Source organism: Tympanuchus pallidicinctus, unplaced genomic scaffold (assembly GCF_026119805.1).
Source record: "Tympanuchus pallidicinctus isolate F22 unplaced genomic scaffold, pur_lepc_1.0 scaffold6, whole genome shotgun sequence".
Classification (NCBI taxonomy): Eukaryota; Metazoa; Chordata; class Aves; order Galliformes; family Phasianidae; genus Tympanuchus; species Tympanuchus pallidicinctus.
This window is the reverse complement of record NW_026294780.1, coordinates 35097415-35123590: the sequence shown is the minus strand read 5'-3', so window position 1 is coordinate 35123590 and position 26176 is coordinate 35097415. Positions and strand designations below refer to the sequence as shown.

The 26176-nt window shown below is 39.0% G+C and overlaps 1 protein-coding gene across 3 annotated transcripts in view; it reads right to left on the bottom strand.

The window, feature by feature from the left end:
• Positions 1–26176, bottom strand: part of PCDH9 (protocadherin 9) — a 724127-nt gene that overhangs the window by 396801 nt on the left and 301150 nt on the right. Inside the window, exon 3 of one of the 3 annotated variants that reach the window (XM_052705569.1) lies at positions 5414–5479. The exons of 1 other annotated variant lie outside the window; for it this stretch is intronic. In XM_052705569.1, the coding sequence (XP_052561529.1) occupies positions 5414–5479 (66 nt within the window). Of the gene's footprint in view, positions 1–5226; positions 5480–26176 lie in introns of those variants that run through there. One more of the 3 variants, XM_052705566.1, reaches the window with a different exon arrangement.

Sequence of the window (26176 nt, the reverse complement as noted above, 5' to 3'; positions counted from 1 at the left end):
ATCTAAATTTACATTCTCAAGTGGGGCATTAGACTTGTTATAACACTGTTCAGACTGTGGAATAGGACTTGCTAACATCACAAGAGAAAAGCACAGACAAGGAGGATAATATAGAATAATAGGATCATTGAATCATCGATGATGAAAAAAGCCTTCAAGATCATCAAGCCAAACTATCAACCTAGTATACAGAGTCCCGTCTCTAAACCATGTCACAATGCCACAGTGTTAATATGTATGAGCAGTCTGGATGTACAGTTGTTTAAGGCAACAGACAGACATGGCCTAACCATGTTAATTAGTATACCATATATGTCATTTTTTCTACACATATCACACTCTTAACTTTCTAAAACACACAGGATCCTGTTGATCAAGGTATTGGAATATCATATAACAAAAGAAGAACAGATCTATCTTCACCCCAGTAGGGCACTTTGTTTTCCATATGGCACTTCATCTGCTTCTGCAGTACATCTGTCTCGCAGAAAACATTAGATAGTTAGACTCACTAACAATTACAGGCTGCAACAAGTTTAATTTCAATTACAGAAAGAAAAGAAAACAGCTGGGATACCCATAGGGAGATGCAGGCACCAAGAGGGTGAAAGAAAAATCAGAATGGTACATTGAACACTACTAATTAGGGAGAAATGAAGTCAAGATACAAATGGAAGCCTTTATATAAATACCTGTCAGTTTTATTAAACTGCAATTGAGACAGAAAAATAGTACTTAGTAGACCAGTTTTTTTTTTTATTATTATTTGTTTAAATGATTCTGAACTAAAAAAGCAGCTTACTTTTGAAAAGAAGATCAAAATAAAACCCAGTTATAAGTAAGATCATTGTTAGTCCCACATCTCTTGGGTGAATTACACTCAAGTTAAGGCTTTTCTTTAGTCTTCTTTTAGATAGGCATTGAAAGTTATGGTCAGAACAAAATTCAAATTGTTGGAAGTTTCTTTCAGGTTAATAACAGCATCTACATATGAAGACTCCAAAAATAAAATTTACAGAGCATTCAAATTCTCAGAATCCTGACTCAATCAATTATCATCTAGCCTGAACAGTTGAGAAAAATACACAGCTTCAAAAACTTTTTATGCAGAATAGTTCCTACACAGTCTACTGATTGGAAACCAAGCCATTTACAAGGAACATACTCAGATGAGATACCTGAGTACACGCAGATTTTATCTTTTAACTTATGTCTTTACTGACAGTTCAGTATCTCTTTAATCTCTCAAAGAACTTTAGGACAAGCTCAGTCATGAACATCATGCACTTCATCCATCCATCACAAGTCTACCCCTTCCTTTTGCTTTTGACTATTCCATGCATTCTTTTGTTTTTTTCCCTGTATGCATGCAAACTCTCAGATGTGTATAGGGAGGGAGTTCTCTTCCCCAAAGGAATGGATCATTACATTCCTAGAAGGTATCATTTTAACTACATCTCGTGAGGTAGAGTCTACTCAAAAGCACTGATCACATAAATGCCACCATGACTACATCTGTCCCTCTACAAATAACTAAATTAACCCACTATAAGCTTAAAGACAAAGCATGTCTTCATGCATGTAATCCATGCTGAAATTGTTGCTGACTTCACACTGCTGTAACAGTGGGGTGGGAGACCAGAGAGTGAAAGAGCCCTCAGTGACAACTGCTAGTTGGCTTTATATATGGATTGTACCAAGGAAACTGGCCTGAGGATATGTAAATAAAGACACAAGATTGCATGGCCCACTAGCTTGATTTGTGGCTTATGCCAACGACATGATTTAGAAAGCAACATACAACTAAGATAATAACCATTCATTGGTAAACACATCCATGAACATCCAGCATCATAAAGAGATCTGAGCATGAGCTGCTGCGTACAGGGCCCCAGCTGCCAATCATGACCCAGACATGCTGCATAGTTGGAGTCAGTGTCCTGGTTCTGCATGTTGATCTGAACTAGAATGAAAGAAGTGATGTCAGTATGTGTGTGGTCATGTATGTGTGCTGTAGAATAGATTTCATAGAAGTGAAATTGCCATCTATCTGCTAAAATTTGTCTCACATGCTAAGTACATTTTAGATTACTCATCACTGAGTGCTGTGTTTTTGTTCCTATTTCCATCCCATTCCATACTAGTTCATCCACGAGATCATGGCATCTGAACTGCTGATAAACAGGTATACCATACTATTACCTAAAAACTTCTGCATCTAATCAGGGCCCAGCTAATCTAACAGGGCCCAGCTACCAACTACCATTAAAAGCAATGACTGAAATCTAACTTCAAAAAAATAGAAAATCCATGGGGTGTGAACCCTTTTTTTAGGAGGGGTTTTGTTGTTATTCTTTGTTTGTTTGTTTGTTTTTCCTTCTGTTACAAACTAAGTTACTCTGAAATTGCTTTGTGAATGTGCTTTGCCAAAAAGTCTTCAGAAAGAGACTATGTAATTGCTGTTTGCATGAGCAAAGAAAGAACTCACAGGTAATTCAACCATTAAAATATAAAAAAATAATAAAAGCAAAACATCTTTATTCATTCTCAATAATAAATTGAAAAAATGATTAGTTTTCATTCATTCTATGGACCATCAACACTATTTTGCTGTTTCTCAGAGTATGATGACATATCAGTATGAAAATTGAAAAAAAAATGTTGTAAGTGGTTTCTATAAATCAAGTAGTTGAAAGTATTTTTCAAAGCTGAATGTTTACATTAGTGGGAATGAAGCCTGCTGCCATAAAACAAAACAAAACAAAACAAAACAAAAAAAAACAAGTAAAAATACATAATAATTGCATAAAAATAATAATACATAAAAATGCATAAAAATAAAATTTAAAAAAAAAACATAAAAATTCCACCCTAAATTTCATCAAACAGAGCAAAGATAATCACATATATATGTTAAAAAATAAATACAACAAGCATGGCAAATAGTTTACTCTTTTGTTTAACTCTCTTTATATACTAAAACTAACTAACTGAAAAGATCTGTCTGATTAGGAGCATGAATTCAGAACATGTAAAATCTTCCAGAAATTAGTTTAAAACTTTGGAAATTTCCCTCTACTTGAGTGACTTTAGAACTTAGTTTCTATAAGTTAACATCCAATTTCCATTAAAATGATTTTCCTGACAGCTGTAACTCGTGAAAGATCAGCTTTTAAAAGGTAATGTATAGAATTATACCTCCTCTCAAAAAAGGTGAGAAATATTGATCTTGTTCTTTGATGAAAGACTATACAAGGGACTCTATATTTTGTAATTAGTATCCACTGAAATCAAGTATTAGAAGTCACAACTTCTAAAACAGTACAAACTTGTACCCAAAGAGGCATCAAAAAAACAGAGCTAGAGGCTAAGGTGCATGTTTAGTTCCATTTGATATTCCACTGACTGAATGCCTCCTATTGTTTAATGTTGGCTCACAAAACATCAGAGGCAGAAGAGCTGTTGTTCTGACAGTAGTCTGATTATTCCCACCATTCCATTTTATTACTGCCCAACAGATGGCAGCAGAAGGGCAGACTGACAAAATGGTGTCAAAAAAAAAAAGGGCAGACTGACAAAATGACGTGGTAGCACATACAAAGCAAAGGTCTGTCATTGAATTGTTCCATGCAGGAAAAAAAAAGGCAGCCGCTGACAATCATAATTGCTGAACTTTTATGGTAACCAAATAGTGAAGTGATGGGTGATGCATTTCATCAGTGGTGATAGTGGTTCAAATTTTTATGAGCGCAGCATGTGTCTCTTGTTCATAGCTGGCAGAAATGCACAGCCAATTGCAGTGAATATGTTGACAATTATAGTTTTGCATCTGATAATTCCTTCTGTTAAATAGTGTTATTGTGTTCTTTGTGTCTGTAGTAGTTTCCGTGGAAATAAATAGGAGGTGTTACTTTCAGAGCAATTTATGTAGTTCAGAATGGACTAACTAGGTATCAATTTTCCATTGCTTAAAATAGGAATTTAAGTATAGCTACTTATGCGTAGGTACCTACATTTTTAGTAGCTGAAGCCTAATCCCAATTATTAGCATGCTCATTTTACTTTGTCCTGCATATGACGATCTTTTTTTCCTTCAATATTTCCTTCAACTTTCATGTTACTGAACTAATATATAAAAACAGCATTCCTTATAATCAGAGAGAAGAAATATGTTCGATATCCAGATGTCTGTATTATATAGTACACTTACTGAAATTCAAAAATCTCATTCAGAATATTTTACAGTAGGAAATGAAAGCAATTCTCCTATCTGTGAAATGTCAAGACTGAAGGGGGAAAAAAAAAAGTCTATTAAGGCTAAAAAGCTAAGTATTCTGTAGCAAGGAAATATAATTTTAAGTTGAATGTCTGTCATTAGAAACTTGTCATTTTCGAGGAAATTTTCTTTCTCTGATGTAGCTTAAAGCAGCTGCCATAGAATGGTTAGTTTTGGTGAAAGAAGGCTAAATGATGGAGGAAGAGACTTACTGTAAGCTTTCAGTTTGAACAAATGTAAATAAGCGTAAATGTAATTAAAAGTATCATAAGATGCAACCAAATTCAGATTGCAGTTATTATTTTTAACCTTCAAAAGACATCATAGTTCTGAACTTCCACATAGCATTTTGTAATCTAAGTTTAGACAGGCTCTCTTCAAAAAGCTGACAGTGAAGAGATCCTGAAAGCTCTATTCGGATTCTACTGTACTTTATTTCTCAAGTGAAATAAATAAAATAAGGACACACACATACACAAGATTATTATTGTTGTTATAATTATTATTATTATTTAAGAAGGAGCATGGAAGCTGATGGATTAGACTGGAGTTCTGCACAGAGAAGAAACTGTGAATCTAAATAGACCATAGCTCCTCTTATTCCAGAGTTTTAGAAATCAGAACACTCAACCCTGGTTCTCTGATTACTGACCCTGAAAGTGAACAACAGCCAGCATCTGCTGGACTCATTTTCAGAGAAGCCCACATGGTGCTTCAAAGGAGACTGTTATTTTCCTTGGCTTACTACTAGGTTGGAGTCCAGAGTGTTATACAGAACTAACAAAGAAAATTGCTGGAGAATGGTACTATTCGGTAGGCCCACCTGTGAACTGTGATTTGTTCTGATGGCAAGAGTTTATCTTCATAAAAATAACAAAAAAATCGTATTACGACCTTCAGGTGAGTAATTCCCCATTCCCCTTAGATGGTAGTTCTTGTTCACTATAAGCATTACTTCAACCTCAAACCAGTGTGAAAATATTGAAAAAAAGAGGATATGAGCTTGAATAAAGTTGCAGAATGTCCTTTACGTCCTGCAGGATTTTTGCCCATTGAATTCAGTTACAGCAGGGCCCAAATTACCTAACTGAAAATTAAATGTTTATTTTATTTATTTCAGTGGATCTGGTATCTTACCACCCATGGTTTGTCAGGTACCCAAATCTCCCACAAGTACTTCGGCATATCTCCAAATTTCAGTGCCTAAAAAGCAATAATATTTAAATAAAAAGGTGTGTCATTCTTACTATAGGTCTTTAGATAGCCCACCTCCCCAGCAACCCAATATTGGTCATACATAGAGCAAAATGTGAGCAAATTTCTGTTGAAGGAAGATATATATCTTTTTATTAAAAAAATTCAAAAAATTCAGATGCCATAGCTTGGTGTTACCAAACATATGCATTGTATCACTAAAATGCTATGTTAAACATCAGTTTGGTTTCTGAAGGCTGACTGTGTAACATGTTGTTGCACCAGGCAACAGATTTTCAGATGCCATAGCAGGATGTTATTTTTTTTTTTGTTGTTCTGTATAGTGAACTACCAGCTGAAATAGCTGTCTCATAAGAAGAAGATTTCTTTTTTAATTTAATGCTCTATTAAGCTTTTTATTAGGATATTGTTAATCAACACTGAGACTTTAAAAAGTAAAAACAGCAGATCTTTAAAACTACAACTAAATGCGTTCAATGTAGGAGCATTAATGGATGTTCATTCTGTGTTACTAACTGCTGAAAATAAATAGCACTATGTACTTCGGGTTCCCTCAGAGTTCTCAGGCACCTTAAAATACCATGTCTTCCAGGTCTTGAATAAGAATGGCTGTATACGTGTGTGACTGTAAGATAATTGTGGAGGGAAAGTTCAGTAGGTTACCAAGTATGAAGAACCTTCAAAACTGCATATTACAATAGGAATTGAATTGCTTATCCACCTTGACAAACAAATAGAACCACAGTAAGTCTGAACAATTTAATCCAGAAAATCACATTTATTTGAAAATATAGTCTAAAATAAGGTACCAAGGCAGTACCAGCCCTTTTTACTGTTCTCTTTTATTGGAGAAAAGAATGCTTCCCAGAGAGAATGTTAAATTAAGAGGAATGTATCTGGAAAGTTGGACAATTTCAAATCTATTCTTAGTAGAGCAAAAAGCCCAAATTGCAAACAAGCCTTCAGTGCACCCTATTCAAAAAGGATTTTATTATTCTGTACAGAATTGTTTATCCACTCCTTTGCCATCATATAGTGAACAAAATCCTCAGAAAACTTTATATCAAACAGTGCTTTTAGTTACAGCAGAAAACATGTCTCTTCCAAAGTACTCCCAACAGATACCTCAGATATTTCATACAAGTTCTGTGTTCTTGGAGAATTATATCATAGTTCTAAAAGCTTTTTCAGTAACTTCCCTTGAAAGCAGAAAGTCATCTTAAGTATTTATATCTACCAAAAATATGCTCCTCTGATATCTGAAGTTACATTTCCAACCGGCTTCAGAAGATCCCTTCTTTGCCATCTAAAATTTTACTTAGAATAAAATGTTATGCGAGCAGAAATGTTATTTTGTCTTACAGTCTGAATCTAAAGGTACTTATATAATCCATGGAGATCAGTGAGTGTAGCTTAAGAAAAGGTGAAATCCACAGAGAATGTTTCATTTTAAAATCTTCCTATGCCTCCTCTGGTACTTTACATGTGATTGTTTTCCTCATTTACATGAGTACAAATGAAGTGCAGTTCACCCAAAGGCAACAGAATTAAATTGGTGAAAATGCAGAGAGAGGGTCCCTGTGGAGCAAGCTTTCTTTTTGGAGTGTATATTGCACAGTTCCATCCACTTTGATAGAGTGATGAATTTCTGAAGTCAGACTGTGTGCCATAATATCAAATATTTTATTACTTGCTAGAATGTCACCTCTACATAAATCAGTCACCTTTACAGAAATAGTAAGCACTGTTTTTACAAAAAATAATTGGAAAGGAATCACAAGAATAATTTCAGTAACAACAAATAATGAATATTTTCCCCATTCCCTTAGATAGTTAGTTGAAAGCTTATCTAGGCCATCAAAATGAAACAAGAATGAACAGAAATCAAACACTATTCATACAAAAACTGCCAACTGAAATGACAAATATGTGGTATCATTAAATATGAGGCCTTTTTTCTACATGACTGCTTTCCAAAAAAGACTACTGCAACATAAGAGTAACAGATCCTCCTGGAAGCTATGCTAAGCCATGTGGAAGAGAAAGAAATAACATGAGACAATCTGGACAGCTTCACCAGTGGCAAGTCCTCTCTGACCAAGCAGCATATTCTTCTATGACTGCATCGATGGACAAGAGAAGAGCCAATGATGTCATCTATTTGGATTTCATTAAGGCTTTTGACATGGTGCTCTACAATATCCTTCTCTCCAAATTGGAAAGATATGGATTTGATGGGTGGACTGCTCAATATATGAGGAACTGATTGTGAGACTGTACACAGAGTGATGGTTAATGGCTCAGTATTCAGATGAGATCAGTGGCAAGTGGTATCCCTCAGGAGTCAGTACTGGGCCTGATGCTCTTCAATTGAAACCGCAGCAAGATTGCAGATGACACCAATCTGTGTGGTGAGATTGACACACAGACAAGGGATGGAATGATATCCAGGGAGACTTAAATAAGCTCAAGCAGTGGGCCCAGGAGTACCTCATGAGGTTTAACAAAGCCAAGTCTGAAGTCTTGCAACTGGGTCATGGCGACCCACACTATCAGTACAAGTTAGGGAATGAAAGGATTGAGCACAGCCCTGCTGAAGAGGACCTGAGAATATTGGTGGATTGCAAGCTGAGCATGAGCCAGCAATGTGCCCTCACAGCCCAGAAAGTCAACTGTTTCCCCACATAGTCCATTGGATGGTACACCTTCCCTATGAGGACAGGCTGAGAAAGCTGAGGCTGTTCAGGGAGACTTACAGTAGCTTTTCAGTATGAAAAGAAGGGCTATAAAAAAGAAGGGGCCAGACAGAAGTGTTTGTTGTAATAGGACAAAGGGGACTGGTTTCAAACTGAAAGAGGAGAGATTTAGATTGGATAGAATAAATTTGTTGTTGTTGTTTGTTTTTGTTTTTTTTATCACAAGGATAGTGTTGCACTGGAACAGTTTCCCCAGAGAGGTGATGGATGCTCTCCATTCCTGGAGACATTCAAAGTCAGGCTGGACGAAGTTCTGATCAACCCTATCTATCTGTAGATTCTCTGTTCATTGCAGGGGAGTTGGACCCTTCCAACTCAAAAGACTGTATGATTCTAAGTAAAACATATTTTATCTTGGGTTTTATAATAATTAAGATCATTACATACTGCATGGCCAGCAAATAGACCAGGGGAAGTAATATCTTCCCTGATTCTCCACCTTTCTACAGCTTCTCTTTCCTACAAGTAGACAGTAGAAAGAGGTAAAGAAAGTGGCTCCTGCTCTCTAGTTTTACAAGTGACAACTGAAACTAGAATTAAATTTGGACCATGCGCTTCACTGAAATAAATTACGAAAGAATTTATGAAAGAAAGAAGGTTTTGATGCAAGAAAAAACAAACAAAAAAACCAGCCAGTTTCAGTAGGAGATGAACCCCTTTTTCATGAAGTCAGTGTAGAAAATTCTCCCATTACTGAATGTGAGTAAACTCATGATTCATTAAATGGCTTATGACTGCCTTAAACTTTTAGACATGGATTTGGGTTGTCTTAAGTATGTATATCTTCTTTCTCAGGAAGTGTTCAAAATTCAAAATGTTTTGTCATCAAACATACAAGACATGTTTCTGCAAAACTTTCTATTAATCTCTCCAACTCTTCCTCTATTTCATGTGATGACATCATCAAAGCTTTCAATCAAAATAAACAGACTTTTTATTTCTTTTGTCGTTGACAACTTAGAAACAAAAAGTTGAATATTTTGAGGGAAACAGTTTGTGAGGAGAAGGGAAATAACAAAGTCAGCATCATAGATGAGATTGCAGTTGAACAGAAAAAAAGTAACACACACAAAACAAACAGTAAGAAAACAAACAAATAAATAAATAAAAGCAACTTGCCAGTTGCTTTCTCCCAGTAAAAGAAACAGACAGAAAAACAGACCTGCTAAAAGTAATGAAAACAACCTACTGTGTCATCATTTTATGCAAGAAAGGGAGAGAGATTAGTCTAAGACTCCTACAGTAATATGGATTTTTCAGCTGACAAAAGCAATACTGCATAAAATCTTTTCTGTGCTTTATTTCTAATTACTTTCTATCCTTTAATGAACAAGAAAGTACGTGATCTTGAAAGTCCTTGTGCAGTCAAAACTCCCACTAAAATTAATGGGACATTTTTTCCAGCCTAGAAGCTCTGAGATCAGGCCTCAAACTTAGCTCTAAGCTTTTTCCATTAATCAAACATTTTAAGATTCCATTGTTCTTTTTTTTTTTTTTTTTCCTTTTTTGTTAAGATCATATATTCAGAAATAGAGATACCAGAAATCATACTTTTGTCCAAGGAATATACTTTATTATCATAAACATTTTAACTCCCTTTTACAAGTGAAGCCCTGATTCTGATTCTGAAGAACCTCAATTACCTGAACACCAAATTCTCAGTTACTCACATTTCCAAATAGTTTATAAAAATATTAGCGCTCATCACGTGTGGAGGTTAAGCTATCTGAATTATGCAAGTGAATGTGTGTACATAAGCTTTCTTGTCAGTCAAACCTTCTTGAAATTAATGGACAAAACCAAGAGATTTTCAATATCCTTATGCAGGAAATAAGGAGTTAACATACTGAAGTCCAAAGCATATTTTCCCATGTAGCCTCACACAACTCAGAATGTATGCCTAACTTTACAGTGCCTAAAAGAAAAAAATATATATGTCCTTACATGGATGCCTCAATAAATCACAGTGATTTTTAGACTGTTGGTCACTCACTTCAGGAAATCAATAATTCTTGTATAGATGTTGTTTCAAAAAAAGATACCATATTTTTGGCTGTAAGTTATTAATGTCATTACTTCATCACTATTCTTAATTTTATCATATAGAACTACTATAAGCTCGTGCACAGAAATAAAAATAAAATGCATGGTAGCTTGTCAAATCAGGTAGTACTAAGAATAATGTAAAAAAGAAAGGAAAATGTATGAGACCTGTTTATGGTTGATCACCAATAGGCCTTAGCAAGGACTATTTCCTTTCTTCTTAATCTCAGATGGCACATTTCTTAATTCTTACTCTTAGATGGCACAGGGGCAAGTGAGAACTAACAAACAGGAGAGCACTATGTTTAATTGTTCATTTAAAGAGCCTATACACTAGCTATATTGCAGAGGCATGCCATCTGGAAATGACATAGTTCTGCATGGTTTGTTACACAGGATTTTACCTTTCTGGTAAGATATCTTTGAAGGTTCTTTACTATGGCTTTCATTTTTTAAGAACTCAAGAATAATGAGCTACTGATATTTTAATTAGGGTTAAGATAATATTAAATTAGGGTTAAGATAAAAGATGCAACAGATAACAGAAAGAAGGAGAAATTAGGATGATGGGCTGATTTGTACTCTGACACATACATATGCAGACACAAAATATCTATGTAATAAACATTCAGTTGAAGAAGTATCAGATAAGTTCTTGCCAACTCACTGCATTCTTGTCTTTGCCAGCTGGCGTTGTTTAAATTGACTTCATCATTTTGCCTACTATTTGCCTTTATTTTTAAATGTTGTAATTTGAAAGACATGGAAAATCACAGAAAAATATTAAATAAATAATACCTAATGGTGATGATTCCTTCTCCTGGGAGAAAAAAGAAAAAGCAATATTGCCTGTTTTCAGGGGGAAAAAAAATAATAAAAAAAAGAACACAAAAACAAACCACATAGGCGTAGCTACTTTTTGAAGGATAAAGTAAAACCTTGCAAGTTAAATTGTAATTTATAAATAGAATAAAATTAAGATTTAAAAGTCAGCATTAGAACTGGAAATTTCATAAGGCATACAATTATTTTCTTGGGTAACCATTTAACTATGTTTTTAGAAAGACGAAGATTTTTTTAGGCAAAGAAAATAAGCACATCTTTCACTGCTCATTTTTTAAATCTATTCTAGAATCTACCTCTATTGGTGTGAGAGAAATGTCTTGGATAGCACACACACACAAAAAAAAAATCTGTGCCATCAGAAGAAACAGCAAAAAAAAGACTTCATAATCAAAGTTTGACTTTCAAGGCATGCCTATTTCTCATATAGCTTATGTGTTTGCAACATAATACTCGATAAATCATCAGAACTTTTCTGCAAGAGTCACATTTCTTAGTTACCATTGCTCCATCGGCCTATGTTTCCTGCTTTTGTCTCTGACTTGTTTATTAAAGGAATCTCTGTTACTTGATTAGTCACTGATAAAATGAAATGTAAAAAGGGAATAACAATGTAAAGACAATGCAAATATAAAAATAAGTTAACTTTGTGCACTGTAAAGAGAATTCATTGTTCTCATCTGCTTATTGTTTATGTCATTTGACAGGTATCTAATGTTATCACATGTGAGGTACTGAATATATACAATTTCAATAGAAGATATTAGAATATATAGAATATCTTCCTTATTTTTAAGACAGACATCTAGATGTAATCCACACATAAAGACATCATAACACAATAGTTAATCAAGAATAGAACAATAGAAGAGAATCATAGAATCATTAATGTTGGAAAAGACCTCAAAGATTATCAAGTCCAACTGTCAACACATTACAACCAAGCTCATTAAACTGTGTCCCTAAGTGCCACATCTTGAACACCTGCAGTGATGTAGACTCTATCAGAGCCCATTCCAGTATTTCACAGAATCACAGACCTCAAGGATCATGAAGCTCCAACCCCCGTGCCACATGCAGGGCCAACAACCTGCACATTCAATACTAGACCAGGCTGCCCAGGGCCCCATCCAATCTGGCCTTGAACACCTCCAGGGAAGGGCATCCACAACCTCTCTGGGCAGCCTGTTCCAGCACCTCACCACTCTCTCTGTAAAGAATTTCCCTCTGACATCCAACCTAAATCTTCCCTCCCTCAACTTAAAACCATTTCACCTTGTCCTGCAGTTATGTACCCTTTCAAAGAGTTCATTCCCTTCCTGTTTATAGGCTCCCTTTATGTACTGAAAGGCTGCAATGAGGTCACCCCACAGCCTTCTTTTCTCCAGGCTGAACAAGCTCAGCTCCCTCAGCCTGTCTTTGTAGGGGAGGTGCTCCAGTCCCCTGATCATCCTCATGGCCCTCCTCTGGACCTTCTCCAACCCTGCCTTTCTTGTACTGGGGGCTCTAGACCTGGACGCAGTACTCCTGATGGAGCCTCACAAGAGCAGAGTAGAGGGGGACAATCACCTCCCTGTTCCTGCAGGCCAACCCTTTTCTGATGGAGCCCAGGATACCATTTGCTTTCCGAACTGCAAGAGCACACTGCTAGCTCATGTTAAGCTTTTCATCCATCAAGACCCCCAGGTCCTTTTCTGCAGGGCTGCTCTTAAGGACCACATCCTTGCAGTCTGTATGGATGCCTGGGATCCCTCTGGACCAAGTGCAAAACCTTGCACTTTGCCGTGTTGAACCTCATTAGATTCACCCGGGCCTGCCTTCCAAGCCTGTTAAGGTCCCTCTGAACGGCATCCCTTCCTTCCATGGTGTCAACTGTACCACTCAGCTTGGTGTCATCAGCAAACTTGCTGAGGGTGCACACGATTCCATCATTGATGTCATTGTTAAAGAGCAGCAGTCCCAAGACAGACTCCTGGGGGACACCACTCGCTACTGGCCTGCACCTGGACATAGAGCCACTGATGACCACCCTCTGTCTGTGGCCTTTTAACTAGTTTCTTATCCATCTTGATGGGTGAGTGGTCCACCCATCAAATCCACATCTCTCCAATTTGGAGATAAGGATGAGGTGGGGGACCATGTCAAAGGCCTTGCTCAAGTCTAGGTAAATGACATTGGTTGCCTTCCCCTTGTCCACCAATGCCGTCACTCCATCATAGAAGGCCACCAGATTGGTCAAGCATGACCTTCCCCTGGTGAAGTCCTGCTGGCTGTCTTGGATCACATGCTCATTCCTCATGTGATCAAGCATGTCGTCCAGGAGGATCTGTTCCATGATCGTCCCAGGCACAGAGGTGAGACTCACCGGCCTGTAGTTCCCAGGGTCCTCTTTGCTCCCTTTCTTGTAAATGGGAGTGACGTGACCCTTCCTCCAGTCATCCGGGACCTCACCTGACAGCCATGACTTTTCAAATATGATGGAGAGAGGCTCAGCGACCACCTCAGCCAGTTCCTTCAGATCCCTGGGATGCATGCCATCCAGCCCCATAGACTTGTACACATTCAGTCTCATGAGGTGGTCTCGGACCTGCTCTGTCCTCACAGTGTGGGGGGATTTACCACCCCGGTCCCCACCTAGAGGTTTAGGGATGTAGGGTTCAGGGATGTGAGAAATACTGGAATCCTGGTCGCCAGAGAAGACCGAGGCAAAGAACTCGTTCAGTACCTCAGCCTTCTCTTCGTCCAATGAAGCAAGTTCCCCTTTTACATTTACAAAAGGAGGTACACTTGCTTCAGCCTGTCTCTTCTGGCCAGTGTACCTGTAGAAAGTCTTCCTATTATTTTTCACGTCCCTCACCAAGTTCAGTTCTGCCTGCGCCTTGGCTTTCCTGATCCTGCAAGTCCAGATGGCATTCCTGTATTCTTCCCAGGTGACACACTCTTGTTTCCAGAGCAACCACTCTTCTATCTGACCACTCTTTTAGAGAATAAATTGTTCCTAATATCCAACCTGAACCTTCCTTGACACAACTTGATGCCATTCCTTCTTGTCCTGTTAGTGTTACCTAGAAGAAGAGGCCAAACACCACCTTGCCACAGCTTCCTTTCAGGGAGTTGCAGAGATCCATAATGTCTCCTCAGGCCTTCTCTTCTCCACACAAAACAGTCCCAGTTTCCTTCTTTGTAAGACTTGTGCTCCAGACTCTTCACCAGCCTATAGTTCAGTAGAGATCTTTATGGCTGCAATAGATTTGGGCTGACTATTAATGACGACAGTTTATAAGCAGGTTCATCCACAGAAGATTATATTCTCACTCTGCAAATAACAATTTTCTTTAATTTTTTGCTTCTTCAGTATTCCCTAAAATTCTCCATGAAAACTTCCATCCTTATCTTAAGAGCGAAGACATGACCATATAAGACAAAGAATAATGTGCGGTTCTTGAGAAACAAATGAGTATTATTTAGACCTATGCGAATACTCCCACATGTAATAAATTGATGGTTTCAATTTAGCTCAAAGTAGATGTGATTTATCTACCAAAAACCACAGATGGACTACATACTTGTAACACTAAGGTCAAAGATTCAAACCACTACTTGACCAGCTGTGACTGGCTCTGTTCATTTCAGTGCATCTCTTTTATGGATCCACTGTGAAAACAGTGGATGCTGAAGTACTACATGCCATGTTTCATGGGCGTGAGAGTCTTTTACAGTGAAGGCTATGGAAGGCTCAGTTATACAAAATATTGCAGTATCCAGAGAGAGAGAGATCAAGGGAGAGATCATTTCAGTAACTGCAACATTACAGTAGCAAACTGTATACCATGGGAGAAAAAAAAAAGGCATTCACTTCTGACACTGTCTCCAGATATTTCTAAATGCTAAGTGGCAGTATGCTTAAAAAGAAAGAAAGAAAAAAATAATCTCTGTTTAAAAGTAACAACATCTCTCTCTCTCACTTTCTCTTTCTCTCAGAGACATCATACTATGTTGTGAAGGACAATCTTTTACACCTTACAAGAGAATTCTAGTCTGGTGGGAAGACTGTTAGTCATGCAAACCCACATTTTACTGAAATCCCAAAGATAGTAGTGATTCAGTTTTGAAACAGGCACAGTGATTCAATGTACTAATTCCTTCTCCTAGTTTAATGCTTTGACTCCAAACCTGTAACCTCCAAACTCCTTCTGCAAGCTAGAATCCATACTGGGAAGGAACATATAGACTGAGACATTTTTGTAATGAATTACACAGGTGACAAAGCAGTTCACTAAGAAGTGAACAAATTATGAACAGCCTTCTCCTTGAGAAGGAGGGATACAGTTTTTTGCTGCTACCATTCAATGAAAAGAAGTACAAACTTCTGATAATAGCCTGAAGAAAATGGTGTCAAATTTACTGTGATCTGTTTATCTCCCCAAAAAGAACAGCAATGAAGTAATCCAAATGAAGACCATGAGGATATCAAAGAAACTTTGATGCAATGCTCACAAAGAAACTTTAAAAATTAGCCTGATTACAATCATTAGGAAGTGATTGACTGAGCCTTCTGTTAATAACTTCTCTGTCATGAAAAGAAAAAAAATATTTTGTCAAGATTTGCGTAAAGAAACTACACTGTTACAGATATTCCTATTCAGTTATTCATAGATTTTGTTTCTAGTAAACCTCATCTTATTTTCTGTTCTGTCTGAATGTTACAAATTTTATCCCAGTACTTACACTGATGTTAATATTAGAAGGGTGAAGAAGGGGCTGTGCTGAGGTTTACAATATTACACTCCATCTCCACCATCCGGTTTTTGTGCTTGGGATTGGTCCAACGCAGGTGTAAGACTTTACATTTGACCTTGTTGAACTTCATGAGGTTGACAAGGGCCCACCTCTCAAGCCTGTCCTGGTCCCTCTGCATGGCATCCCTTCCCTCTGGCATGTCAACTGCACCACTCAGTTTGGTTTCATCTGCAAACTTGCTGGTGGTGCACTTGATCCCACTGTCCATGCTGCCTACAATTATGTTAAATAGCATTGGTTCCAATACTGATCCCTGAGGAACACCACTCATCACCAGTCTCCACTGGGACATTGAGTGGTTGACTGCAACTCTCTTGAGTGTGGCCATCCAGCAAGTGGTCTATCCATCAAATCAATTTATCGCCAATTTGGCAACCAGGATGTAATGTGGGACGATGTTAAATGCTTTGCATTTAAGTCCATTAAGTCCAGGTAGATGACATCAGTTGCTCTTCCTTTACCCACTGATGCTGTAATTCCATCATAAAAGGCCATCAAGTTTGTCAGGCATGACTTGCCCCTGGTGAAGCCATGTTGGTTACCACCAGTCACCTCATGTTTATTTTCCATGTGCCTTAGTAGAGCCTTCAGGAGGATCTGCTCCATGATTTTGCCATGACAGAGGTGAGAAAGACTAGCCTGTAGTTCCCTGGATCTTCTTTTTTTCCTTTCTTGAAAATGGGGATTATATTTCCCCTTTTCCAGTCAGCAGGAACTTTACCAGACTGCCATAGACTTTCAAATATGATGGATAGAGGCTTGGCAACTTTATCTGCCATTTCCCTCAGAACCCATGGATGGACTCATCAGGTTCCATACATGGACTTGTGCAATTTTAGGTTCTTCAGATGGTCTTGAAACTGGTCTTCACTTACAGCAGGCTTTTTCTTCCTTCTCCCAGTTCTTACCTTTGCTTTCTGCAATTTGGGTGGTACAGCTAGAGCACTTGCTGGTAAAGGCTGAGGCAAAGAAGTCATTTAGTACCTCAGCTTTCTCTGTATCTCTCATGACCAGGTCCCCAGCTTCCTTCAGGAGAGGGTCCACATCCTCCCTGGCCTTCGTTTTATCACTAATACACCTATAGAATTTCTTCTTGTTCCCCTTTATCGCAGAATCACAGAATTGTAGGGGTTGGAAGGGGTCTCAAGAGATCATTGAGACTAACCGCCCTGCCAAAGCAGGTTTCCTAAACCAGGTTGCACAGGTAGGTGTCCAGGTGAGACTTAAATATTTCCAGAGAAGGAGACTCCACAACCCCCCTGGGCAGCCTGTTCCAGTGCTCCATCACCCTCACCATAAAGAAGTTCTTGCGCACATTTGTGCTGAACTTCCTATGCTTCAGCTTATGTCCATTTCCCCTTGTCCTGTCTCCACGTACCACTGAAAAGAGACTGGTCTCACCACTATGGCCCCCACACCTCAGATATTTATAAACCTGGATTAGATCCCCTCTCAGTCGTCTTTTCTCAAGGCTAAATAGGCCCAGTTCACTCAGCCTTTCTTCATAGGAGAGATGCTCCAGGCCCTTCACCATCTTTGTGGCCCTCCACTGGACTCTTTCCAAGAGGTCCCTGATTTTTTGGAATGGGGAGCCCAGAACTGGACACATTACTCCAAATGAGGCCTTGCCAGGGCAGAGTGGGAGGATCACCTCCCTCAACTTGCTGGCCACGCTCTTTTTAATGCATCTCAGAATGCCATTGGCCCTCTTGGCCACAAGGGCACACTGCTGGCTCATGGCCAACTTGTCGACCAGGACATCCAGGTCCCTCTCCGCAGAGCTCCTCTCCAGCAGGTCATCCCCCAGCCTGTACTGGTGCATGCAATTATTCCTCCCCAGATGCAAGACTCTACACTTGCTTTTGTTGAACCTCATTTCGTTTCTCACTGCCCAGCTCTCCAGCCTGTCCTGGTCTCACTGAATGGCAGCACATCCTTCAGGCGTGTCAGTCAATCCTCCCAACTTCGTATCATCAGCAAACTTGCTGAGCGTGGCCACTATCCCCCCATCAAGGTCATTGATGAAGATGTTGAACAAGACCGGACCCAGCACAGACCTGTGGGGGACACCACTGGTTACAGGTCTCCAGCCAGACTCTGCACCACCAATGACGACCCTCTGAGCTCTGCCAGTCAGCCAGTTCTCAACCCACCTCATTGTCCACTCATCTATCCCACACTTCCTCGGCTTTGTTACAAGGATGTCGTGGGAGACAGTATCAAATGCCTTTCTAAAATTGAGGTAGACTACATCTACCGCTCTTCCCCCATCCACCCAGCATGTAACAACATCATAGAAGGCCACCAGGTTGGTCGAGCACGACCTCCCCTTGGTGAACCCATGCTGACTACTCCTAATAACCTCCTTCCAGTTGTCCGGAGATGGCATCCAGCACCAGCTGTTCCATCACCTTTCCAGGGACAGAGGTGAGGCTGACAGGCCTATAATTACCCGGGTCTTCCTTCTTGCCCTTTTTGAAGATCGGAGTGACACTGGCTATCCTCCAGTCTTCAGGCACCTCCCCCATTATCCAAGACCTCTCAAAGATGATGGAGAGAGGTTTGGCAGTCACCTCTGCCAGCTCCCTCAGAACATGTAGACACACCACATCAGGTTCCATGGACTTGTGGACCTCTGTACTGCCTAGGCGCTCTTTCCTGACTAAAGGGAAGTCTCCCATTCCCCAGACCCTCCCACTAACCTCCAGGGTGTGGGAAACCTGAGGGAGAGCCTTTTCTCTGAAGACGGAAGAAGGCATTCAGTATCTCTGCCTTCTCAGCATCCCCCGTTACCATAACAGCCCCCTCGCTTAGTAAGGGGCCCACATTCTCTCTAGTTTTCCTTTTGCTTTTAACATACTTAAAAAAGCCTTTTTTATTATCCTTTATAACTTTAGCCAGATTCAATTCCAGGCGGGCTTTAGCCTTCCTCATTGCATCCCTGCAGGACCTGACTGCAGGCCCTGACATTCCCATATTCTTCCCAACTGGTCAGACATTTTTCCACATTTTTCCACATTTCATGGACCTTCTTCTTTCCTTTGAGCTTGAGCATGAGCTCCTTGCTCATCCACACAGATCTCCTGCTACCTTTTCCCAATTTCTTGCTCACAGGGATGCACTGATCCAGAGCTTGGAAGAAAAGCTGTTTAAATACTGACCAGCTCTCAGATGCCCCCTTACCTTCTAATACCCAAGCCCACGGGATAGCTTCAAGTAGGTCCCGGAAGAGATCGAAGTTGGCTCTCCTAAAGTACAGGGTAGCAATCCTACTTTTTGCTTTGCTTCTTCCACTCAGGGTCTTGAGCTTTAGTCCCTGGCTAGATTTTATTCCACTTGGAATTTAGCTTTTCTAACCTGATTCCTGTCTGCTCAGAAAACTTCTTTGTAGTCCTCCCAGAAAGCTCTTTCCTGCTTCCACTTCCTATAGACTTTCTTTTCGTGCCTAAGTAAGCTCCTTACTGATCCACAGAGGCCTCCTGGTATTCTTTCCCACCTTCCTTTTTCTTGGGATGCACTGCTTTTGGGGTTGGAGAAGATGATCCTTGAATACTGATCAGCTTTCTTGGGTCCCTCTTCCCTCCAGAGCTTTATCCCAAATCACCTTTGCCAAGCAATTCCCTAAAGAGGTTCCCTCCTGAAGTCCAGAGTAGCAAGTTTGCTACACAGCCTCTTCGACACCCTATTGATTTTGAACTCCATCATTTCATGGTCACTGAAGCCAAGGCTGCCCTTGAGCTTCACATCACTCACAAGACCTTCCTTTTTTTGGAGTACATGGTCCAGCGTAGGCCAAAGGTGTTGATCCCGTTGTCACCCATCATCTCTCTCTCTCTCTTTATAATATATATATATATATGTATATATATTTAAAAGATATCTTTTTATGTTCTGAAAAGTTCTTCTTCATAAAAAACGCCTTCTCAGATAGTATTCTTGTCTTCAAAAATGTTCTAATTTATGAAAGAAAAGGCTAAATTGGAAGGAGAGGTCAGTAAATACATGCTGTCTTTGCAGCGTTTTGGATAACAAGCATGTTCTATTTATTTCAAAGAACAAGATAACAAACATTTTTCAACAAGATAACGTGAAAAGGTCTGAAAACTTGGCTTGTTATACCATCCCATACTAATCCTGACATTGCTAGCAGCTGATTTGTATCAGTATAACAATATAGTGTAATTAGTAATGGTAATATTACCACAAATAGTATAAACAGCACTGCTCTGCTGCCTTTCAATTGATTCTGTAAGCATGTTAATAACATATCATCAAGCATCAATACAAATCCTTGACAGTTTCTGGAAAAAAGATTGTGCGTGTCTAAGCAATTTTCTCATATACAGGTTTTCTTTAGAAAACTTGTTGTCACTATTCCATTTAGATCCAAAAGGAATGTATGCATGAAAGAACCTCAGCTAAAGAAGTTTGACTGCTAGCCAAGAAAGCATAAGTTCAACAGTCTGTATTAACTGCTGGCTGGGATAGGTCATAGGTACCACAGCACCAAATGGATTTCTTCTTTAAAAGATGTCAAGTAGTGAAGTGAATGCTTTTCATTTTCTGTCATTTTCAAAAGGGAACTCTTTGAATGTCATAAAACATCATTTTGACAGTATTTCAACACAGACTTTTAGAATGAAAACAGATCAGATATCTTAGGTCTCTTCAAGAGAGTTCCCAAAGTAGTTTACTAGCATTTGTATGATATCCTAAACTGGTCAACTCCCTTATATTATTATTATTATTATTATTATTATTATTATTATTATTATTATTATTATTATTACTATTATGAGGGGAGTAAGGGGAGAAGGAAATGGAAAATACTGCAAGGCAGACACACAGTCTATAATTGACTTTTCCATCTTACATAATCATGTTAATGCAATACTGTCTGTGAACTGTCCTCCAGTTGTGTCATTTTACTACAGACAGAGCCTAACTTGAAGATTGGCACTTCAGCATCTATCATTTTGCTCTCATTTAGAGAGATGCATAAACTTACTTGCTGCAACTTGATCTTGCCATAATTTAAGTTTCATTTTGAACACTGTTATGATTTGAAACATAGCATATTCACCTTGAAGACACAAGTTTAACTCATTTAAACGAGCAGTCAAATCCACAAAAAACACCATTTTGATTATCATTTTATACTCCTTGTGAGCTATTTGAGACATTGAAAATTACAAAATTTGGTATTCTGGATATTTTTTCTGCAGTGGAAGTGCTAATTTAATAACTTTACAAAAGAATACAAGTCCAAGTTTACGAATTAAGTCATAGAATCATAAAATGATTCCTGGGTTGAAAACCAAGATCATCTAGTTTCAACTCCTCTGCTGTGGGCAGGGTCACCAATCACTAGACCAGGCTGCCCAGAGCCACATTCAGCCTGGCCTTGAATGCCTCCAGGGATGGGGCATCCACAACCTCCTTGGCAACCTGTTGCAGTGTGACATTCCAGTGTGACACCACCCTACGAGTGAAAAAAAATTCCTCCTAATATATAACCTAAGCCTCTCCTGTCAGTTTAAAACCATTCCCCCTTGTCCTATCACTGTCAACCCACATAAACAGCCATTCCCTCTCCTGTTTGTATGCTTCCTTTAAGTACTGGAAACCCATAATGAGATCTCCTCCAAGCTAAACAAGCCTGGTTCCTTTCATAGAGGAGGTGCTCCAGCCTTATAAATAAGAAAACTTACAAGTCTGCTTAAAAAAAAAAACAAAAAAATTATTTCTTCACACACACATGTAGATAGGTTGAAATATTATTGGTAATCACTGTATTTTACTCATCAAGAGGCACAAATGCATGTAACATGTAATACATACAGATTTCAATTCAACTGAGTATAAGATGGCTGTGAAAGGCAAGCTTAGCAATGTACTGTGTTCTCCCCTCCATAAGCATTCCGCTGTCACCAATGTGGCTCATACTCAAGCTATGCACAACTGACTCATGAAAAACATTACTAAAAAGCACATCATAATGTTAAACACTTACTATCTTGTGGGTCTGCTTTACTAGATGTCCCCGGCCACGTAAGACATGCAGGCTGTGGGTTAGACGTGCCTGGCTTAGACCATGAAGGTTATAGATCTGTTATGTTGTTCATTTCTATGGTAGATAACTTGAAAATACAGAGAAACAAAACAGTTCATTTCTTCATTTCTCTCTTTTTGCCTAAGACAATTGCATAAAACTAGGACAGCCCAGGGATGATACTGTTCCATGCCTCAGTTTCATACTAAGTATCCACAAACAGCCTTTTCATTAGTTAAACTCCAGAAAAAATATAAAAATCATTCACGATTAGTCTATTTTATTAATAACTTTCATAAATATCAGTTGTGCAAGTTCTATATCACATTTATATTTATTGTTCTGTTGAAAATCCAGTATTCCCTGATATGATACAAAATTCTCTGATGTAATATAGCAGTTGATAATACACCAACAGATTTGATGCTTTTATGATCTCCGAAATCGAATATAACTTTTATTTCAATGAAATGTAGTATCACAGAATCACAGAATCACAGAACTGTAGGGGTTGGAAGGAACCTCCAGAGATCATCGAGTCCAACCCCCCTGCCAAAGCAGGTTCCCTACACCAGGTCGCACAGGTAGGCATCCAGGCAGGTCTTGAACATCTCCAGAGAAGGAGACTACACATAGTATTATCTTAAGAACGTATTAGCACACAAATGACTTCAGATTCTGTTTTTCCATGACATTTACTTATGTCCAATTTTGCAAAGATAAGTTGCACGTGGTGCTATGATAAAGCTTCTACATTTAGTTAAAAGAATCCTCTAAATTCTGAATTTAAGAAAATAATTTAAAAAATAGAATGCTGAATCTAAAATAAAATTTATCAGTTTTGCACAGTAGAAAATAATTATATAGTTGTAAAGTCTAAGAGAAACTCTGAAAACCATACTAGATGTTAGACAGGGAAGAGACATTTGTTGATTATTCATTTTTTTAATTACGTACATTTCTTACAGTATTAAAAATAACTGCTTCAGTAGTGTTGTACAAAGACCTTCTAGTGAATAATATTAACTATTCTCCTAACTGTTTTAAATCCCCAAAGAAATTCTAATCACAAAGTCTACCAAAAATCTTTTTTTTGTACAGAAAGCTTTAATTCAAAGTGTTGAGTGGAGCAAATAAACAGAAGGGAGATTATCTTTTTACTCATTATGGTGGTGTTAGGACATGGGAGAATGGTCTTTAAATTAGAAGAGTGGAGATTTAGGTTAGATGTTAGGAAGAAACTCTTTACTCAGAGGGTGGTGAGGCATTGGAACAGGTTGTCCAGAGAAGAGGTGGATGCCCCATACCTATGTATGTTCAAGGCCAGGTTGGGTGGGGCCCTGAGCAGCCTGGTCTGGTGAGTGGCAATCCTACCCATGACAAGGAGATTGAAAATAGATGATTTTTAAAATTTGTTTCAATCTTTGTGATCCCTGAACATCAGGGGGGTGGAAACTAGATGATAATTATTGTCCTTTTCAACTCAGGCCATTCTATGATTCTATGATTCTAAGTTATTCTGTGTTTCTATTATAAAAAGCAGTCCGCTCTATGCTCTCTCTTGTATGCACTTGTCTATTTGTTTCTCTTTGGATGAGAAGAAAGAAATCAAATTCCTGGCTTCCATTTCCATAAAGGAAAACTTCAATACTTGGAATCATAGAATCACAGAATCACAAGGTTGGAAAGAATCTACAAGAACATCTAGTCCAACCAACCTCCCATCACCCTTACTACCACTATGCTACTAAACCATATGTTGTAGCACTTCATCCAGACACCTCTTGAACACCACCAGGGATGATGGATGGTAGGACATTCCAGTGCCTGATCACTCTCTGACAGAGTTTTTTCCTTATATCAAATCTAAATCTCCTCTGATACAACTTGTGGCTGTTTCCTCAGGTCCTCTTTGTTGCCTGGAAGAAAAAGCCTAATCCTCCTCATCACAACCTCCCTTCAGGCAGTTATAGTGAGTGATGAGATCTCCCCTGAGCCTCCTGGTCTCCAGACTAAACAATCCCAGCTCTCTGAGCCGCTCCTTATAAAACGAGTCCTCCAGACCTCTCACCAGTTTTGTTGCCCTTGTCTGGACATAATCCAGGCCCTCAATGTCTTTCTTGTAGTGAGGGGCCCAAAACGAAACACAGTACTTGAGATGCGGCCTCACCAGTGCTGAGTACAGGGGGATGATTACCTCCCTGCTCCTGCTGGTCACACTATTTCTAATGCAGGCCAGGATGCCATTGGCCCTCTTGGCCACCTGGGCACACTGTTGGCTCATGTTCAGCTGAGCATTAACCAACACCCCCAGGTCTCTTTCCTCTTCACAGTCATCCAGCCACTCATCCCCAAGCCTATAGTGCTGCATGGAGTTATCGTGACAGAGTGCAGGACCTGGCACTTGGCCTTGTTGAACTTCGTCCCATTCACCTTAGCCTAGTGATTCAGCCTAATCAGATCCCTCTGAAGGGCCTCCCTACTCTCAAGCAGATTGACACAGCCTCCCAATGTGGAGTCATCTGCAAACTTACTGAAGGTAGACTCAATCCCCTCATCTAGGTCATCAGTAAAGATATTAAACAAGATAGCCCCAGTACCAAGCCCTGGGGGACACCACTTGTAACAGGTCGCCAACTGGACTTAACTCCATTCATCACTACCTGCTGGGCATGGTCCTCTAACCGGTTCTTTATCCAGAGAAGAATATACATGTAGTACACATGTCCAGGCCACGGGCAGCCAGTTTCCGCAGAAGGATACTGTGAGTGACCATGTCAAAGGCTTTGCTGAAGTCTAGGTAGACTACATCAACAGCCTTTCCCTCAACTAACAGTTGGGTCATCCAGTCACAGAAGGAGATGAGGTTGGTCAAGGACAGCCTACCTTTCATGAACCCATGCTGGCTAGGCCTGATTCCCTGGGTGCCACACATACACATTAAACACACTTGAAATCAAACTATAAAATTTGATCTGAAGATCTATTTTAAACTGCCACATGGAAGTTTTGGGCTGTGTTTTGTATTGGTTTTGTCTAGTTCTGCCTTTAATAACTACTGGTTAGTGACTCAAAGTTCACATGGGGCTTTGAGCAACCTGGTCTAGAGGGAGATGTCCCTGCGTGTAGCAGGAGGGTTGGAACTAGATGATCTTAAAAGTCCCTCCCAACCCAAGCCATCTTATGATTCTGAACTCTTCTGTTACTGTTTCAGCATCCAATTACAGGAAAAAAATTTAAAAAAAAAAAGAAAAAAAAAAAAGAAACAAAAAAGAAACAAAACAAAACAAACCCCACAATTTTAACAAGTACAGCTTTTTACAATGTTAGCCATACACTAATTTAATATTCTGTCTGTGCAGTGATTCTCTCACTATTAGAGTTCAACAGGAAGGTGCTACAGTGTGTCTTTAGCTCAAAGTTTCCCACTGTGTCTCCCATGACAACCATGCTCCTCTGAAAACAAACTGTACCACTAGGCATCAAGAGCAGTAGAGGAATCTTCATTCTTCCTTCCATTGACTTCACTGTAAAAACTGGGCTTCAGCACCTCCTGAACTAAGTGGGAAATCTTAAATTAGCTTTTTCTTACAAATTCCTATACATAAATGAATCAATAGTTGCATTATTTACATTCATAAATATGTGTTGCATCACTGTACACTGATAAGCAAAGCTAAATGTGACTATCCAATTCACTTGTTCTAGTAGAAATCTTCAGATATTGTAAAAAATGAAAATACAACCAACAAACCAGAGTAAAAGGGTGGATACCAACAGAATTAAGCATTTGCCATTCACTAAACTACTGGGTTTAGCACATATTTGCTAACCCCAGCTGAAGATTTTTTAGAAGTTGTTTTTTTGTTTTGTTTTGGTTTGACTTTTTTTCCACACTTTATAAACTTTCAACAAGGTTTATATTATCTCAGACTGTGCTGTCACCAGAAAGACAGCCCTCACTTCCTTTTCTTTTGCTGGGCACACCCTTCACTATGTCAATACTTAAATGATGTATCTGACCAGTTATGTCAGTTCCTTGAACTGAATAAAAACTCGACCTGCCTTCCCAAATTATTATTTTTCCCTGAACTGCTGAACAGTCACTGGTGCTGACACAAAAGAGGTGGCAGGAACAGACAGCTGGAGGCAGGGAAAAGAGCACAACTTGCCTTTTTGGCAGTAGTGTGG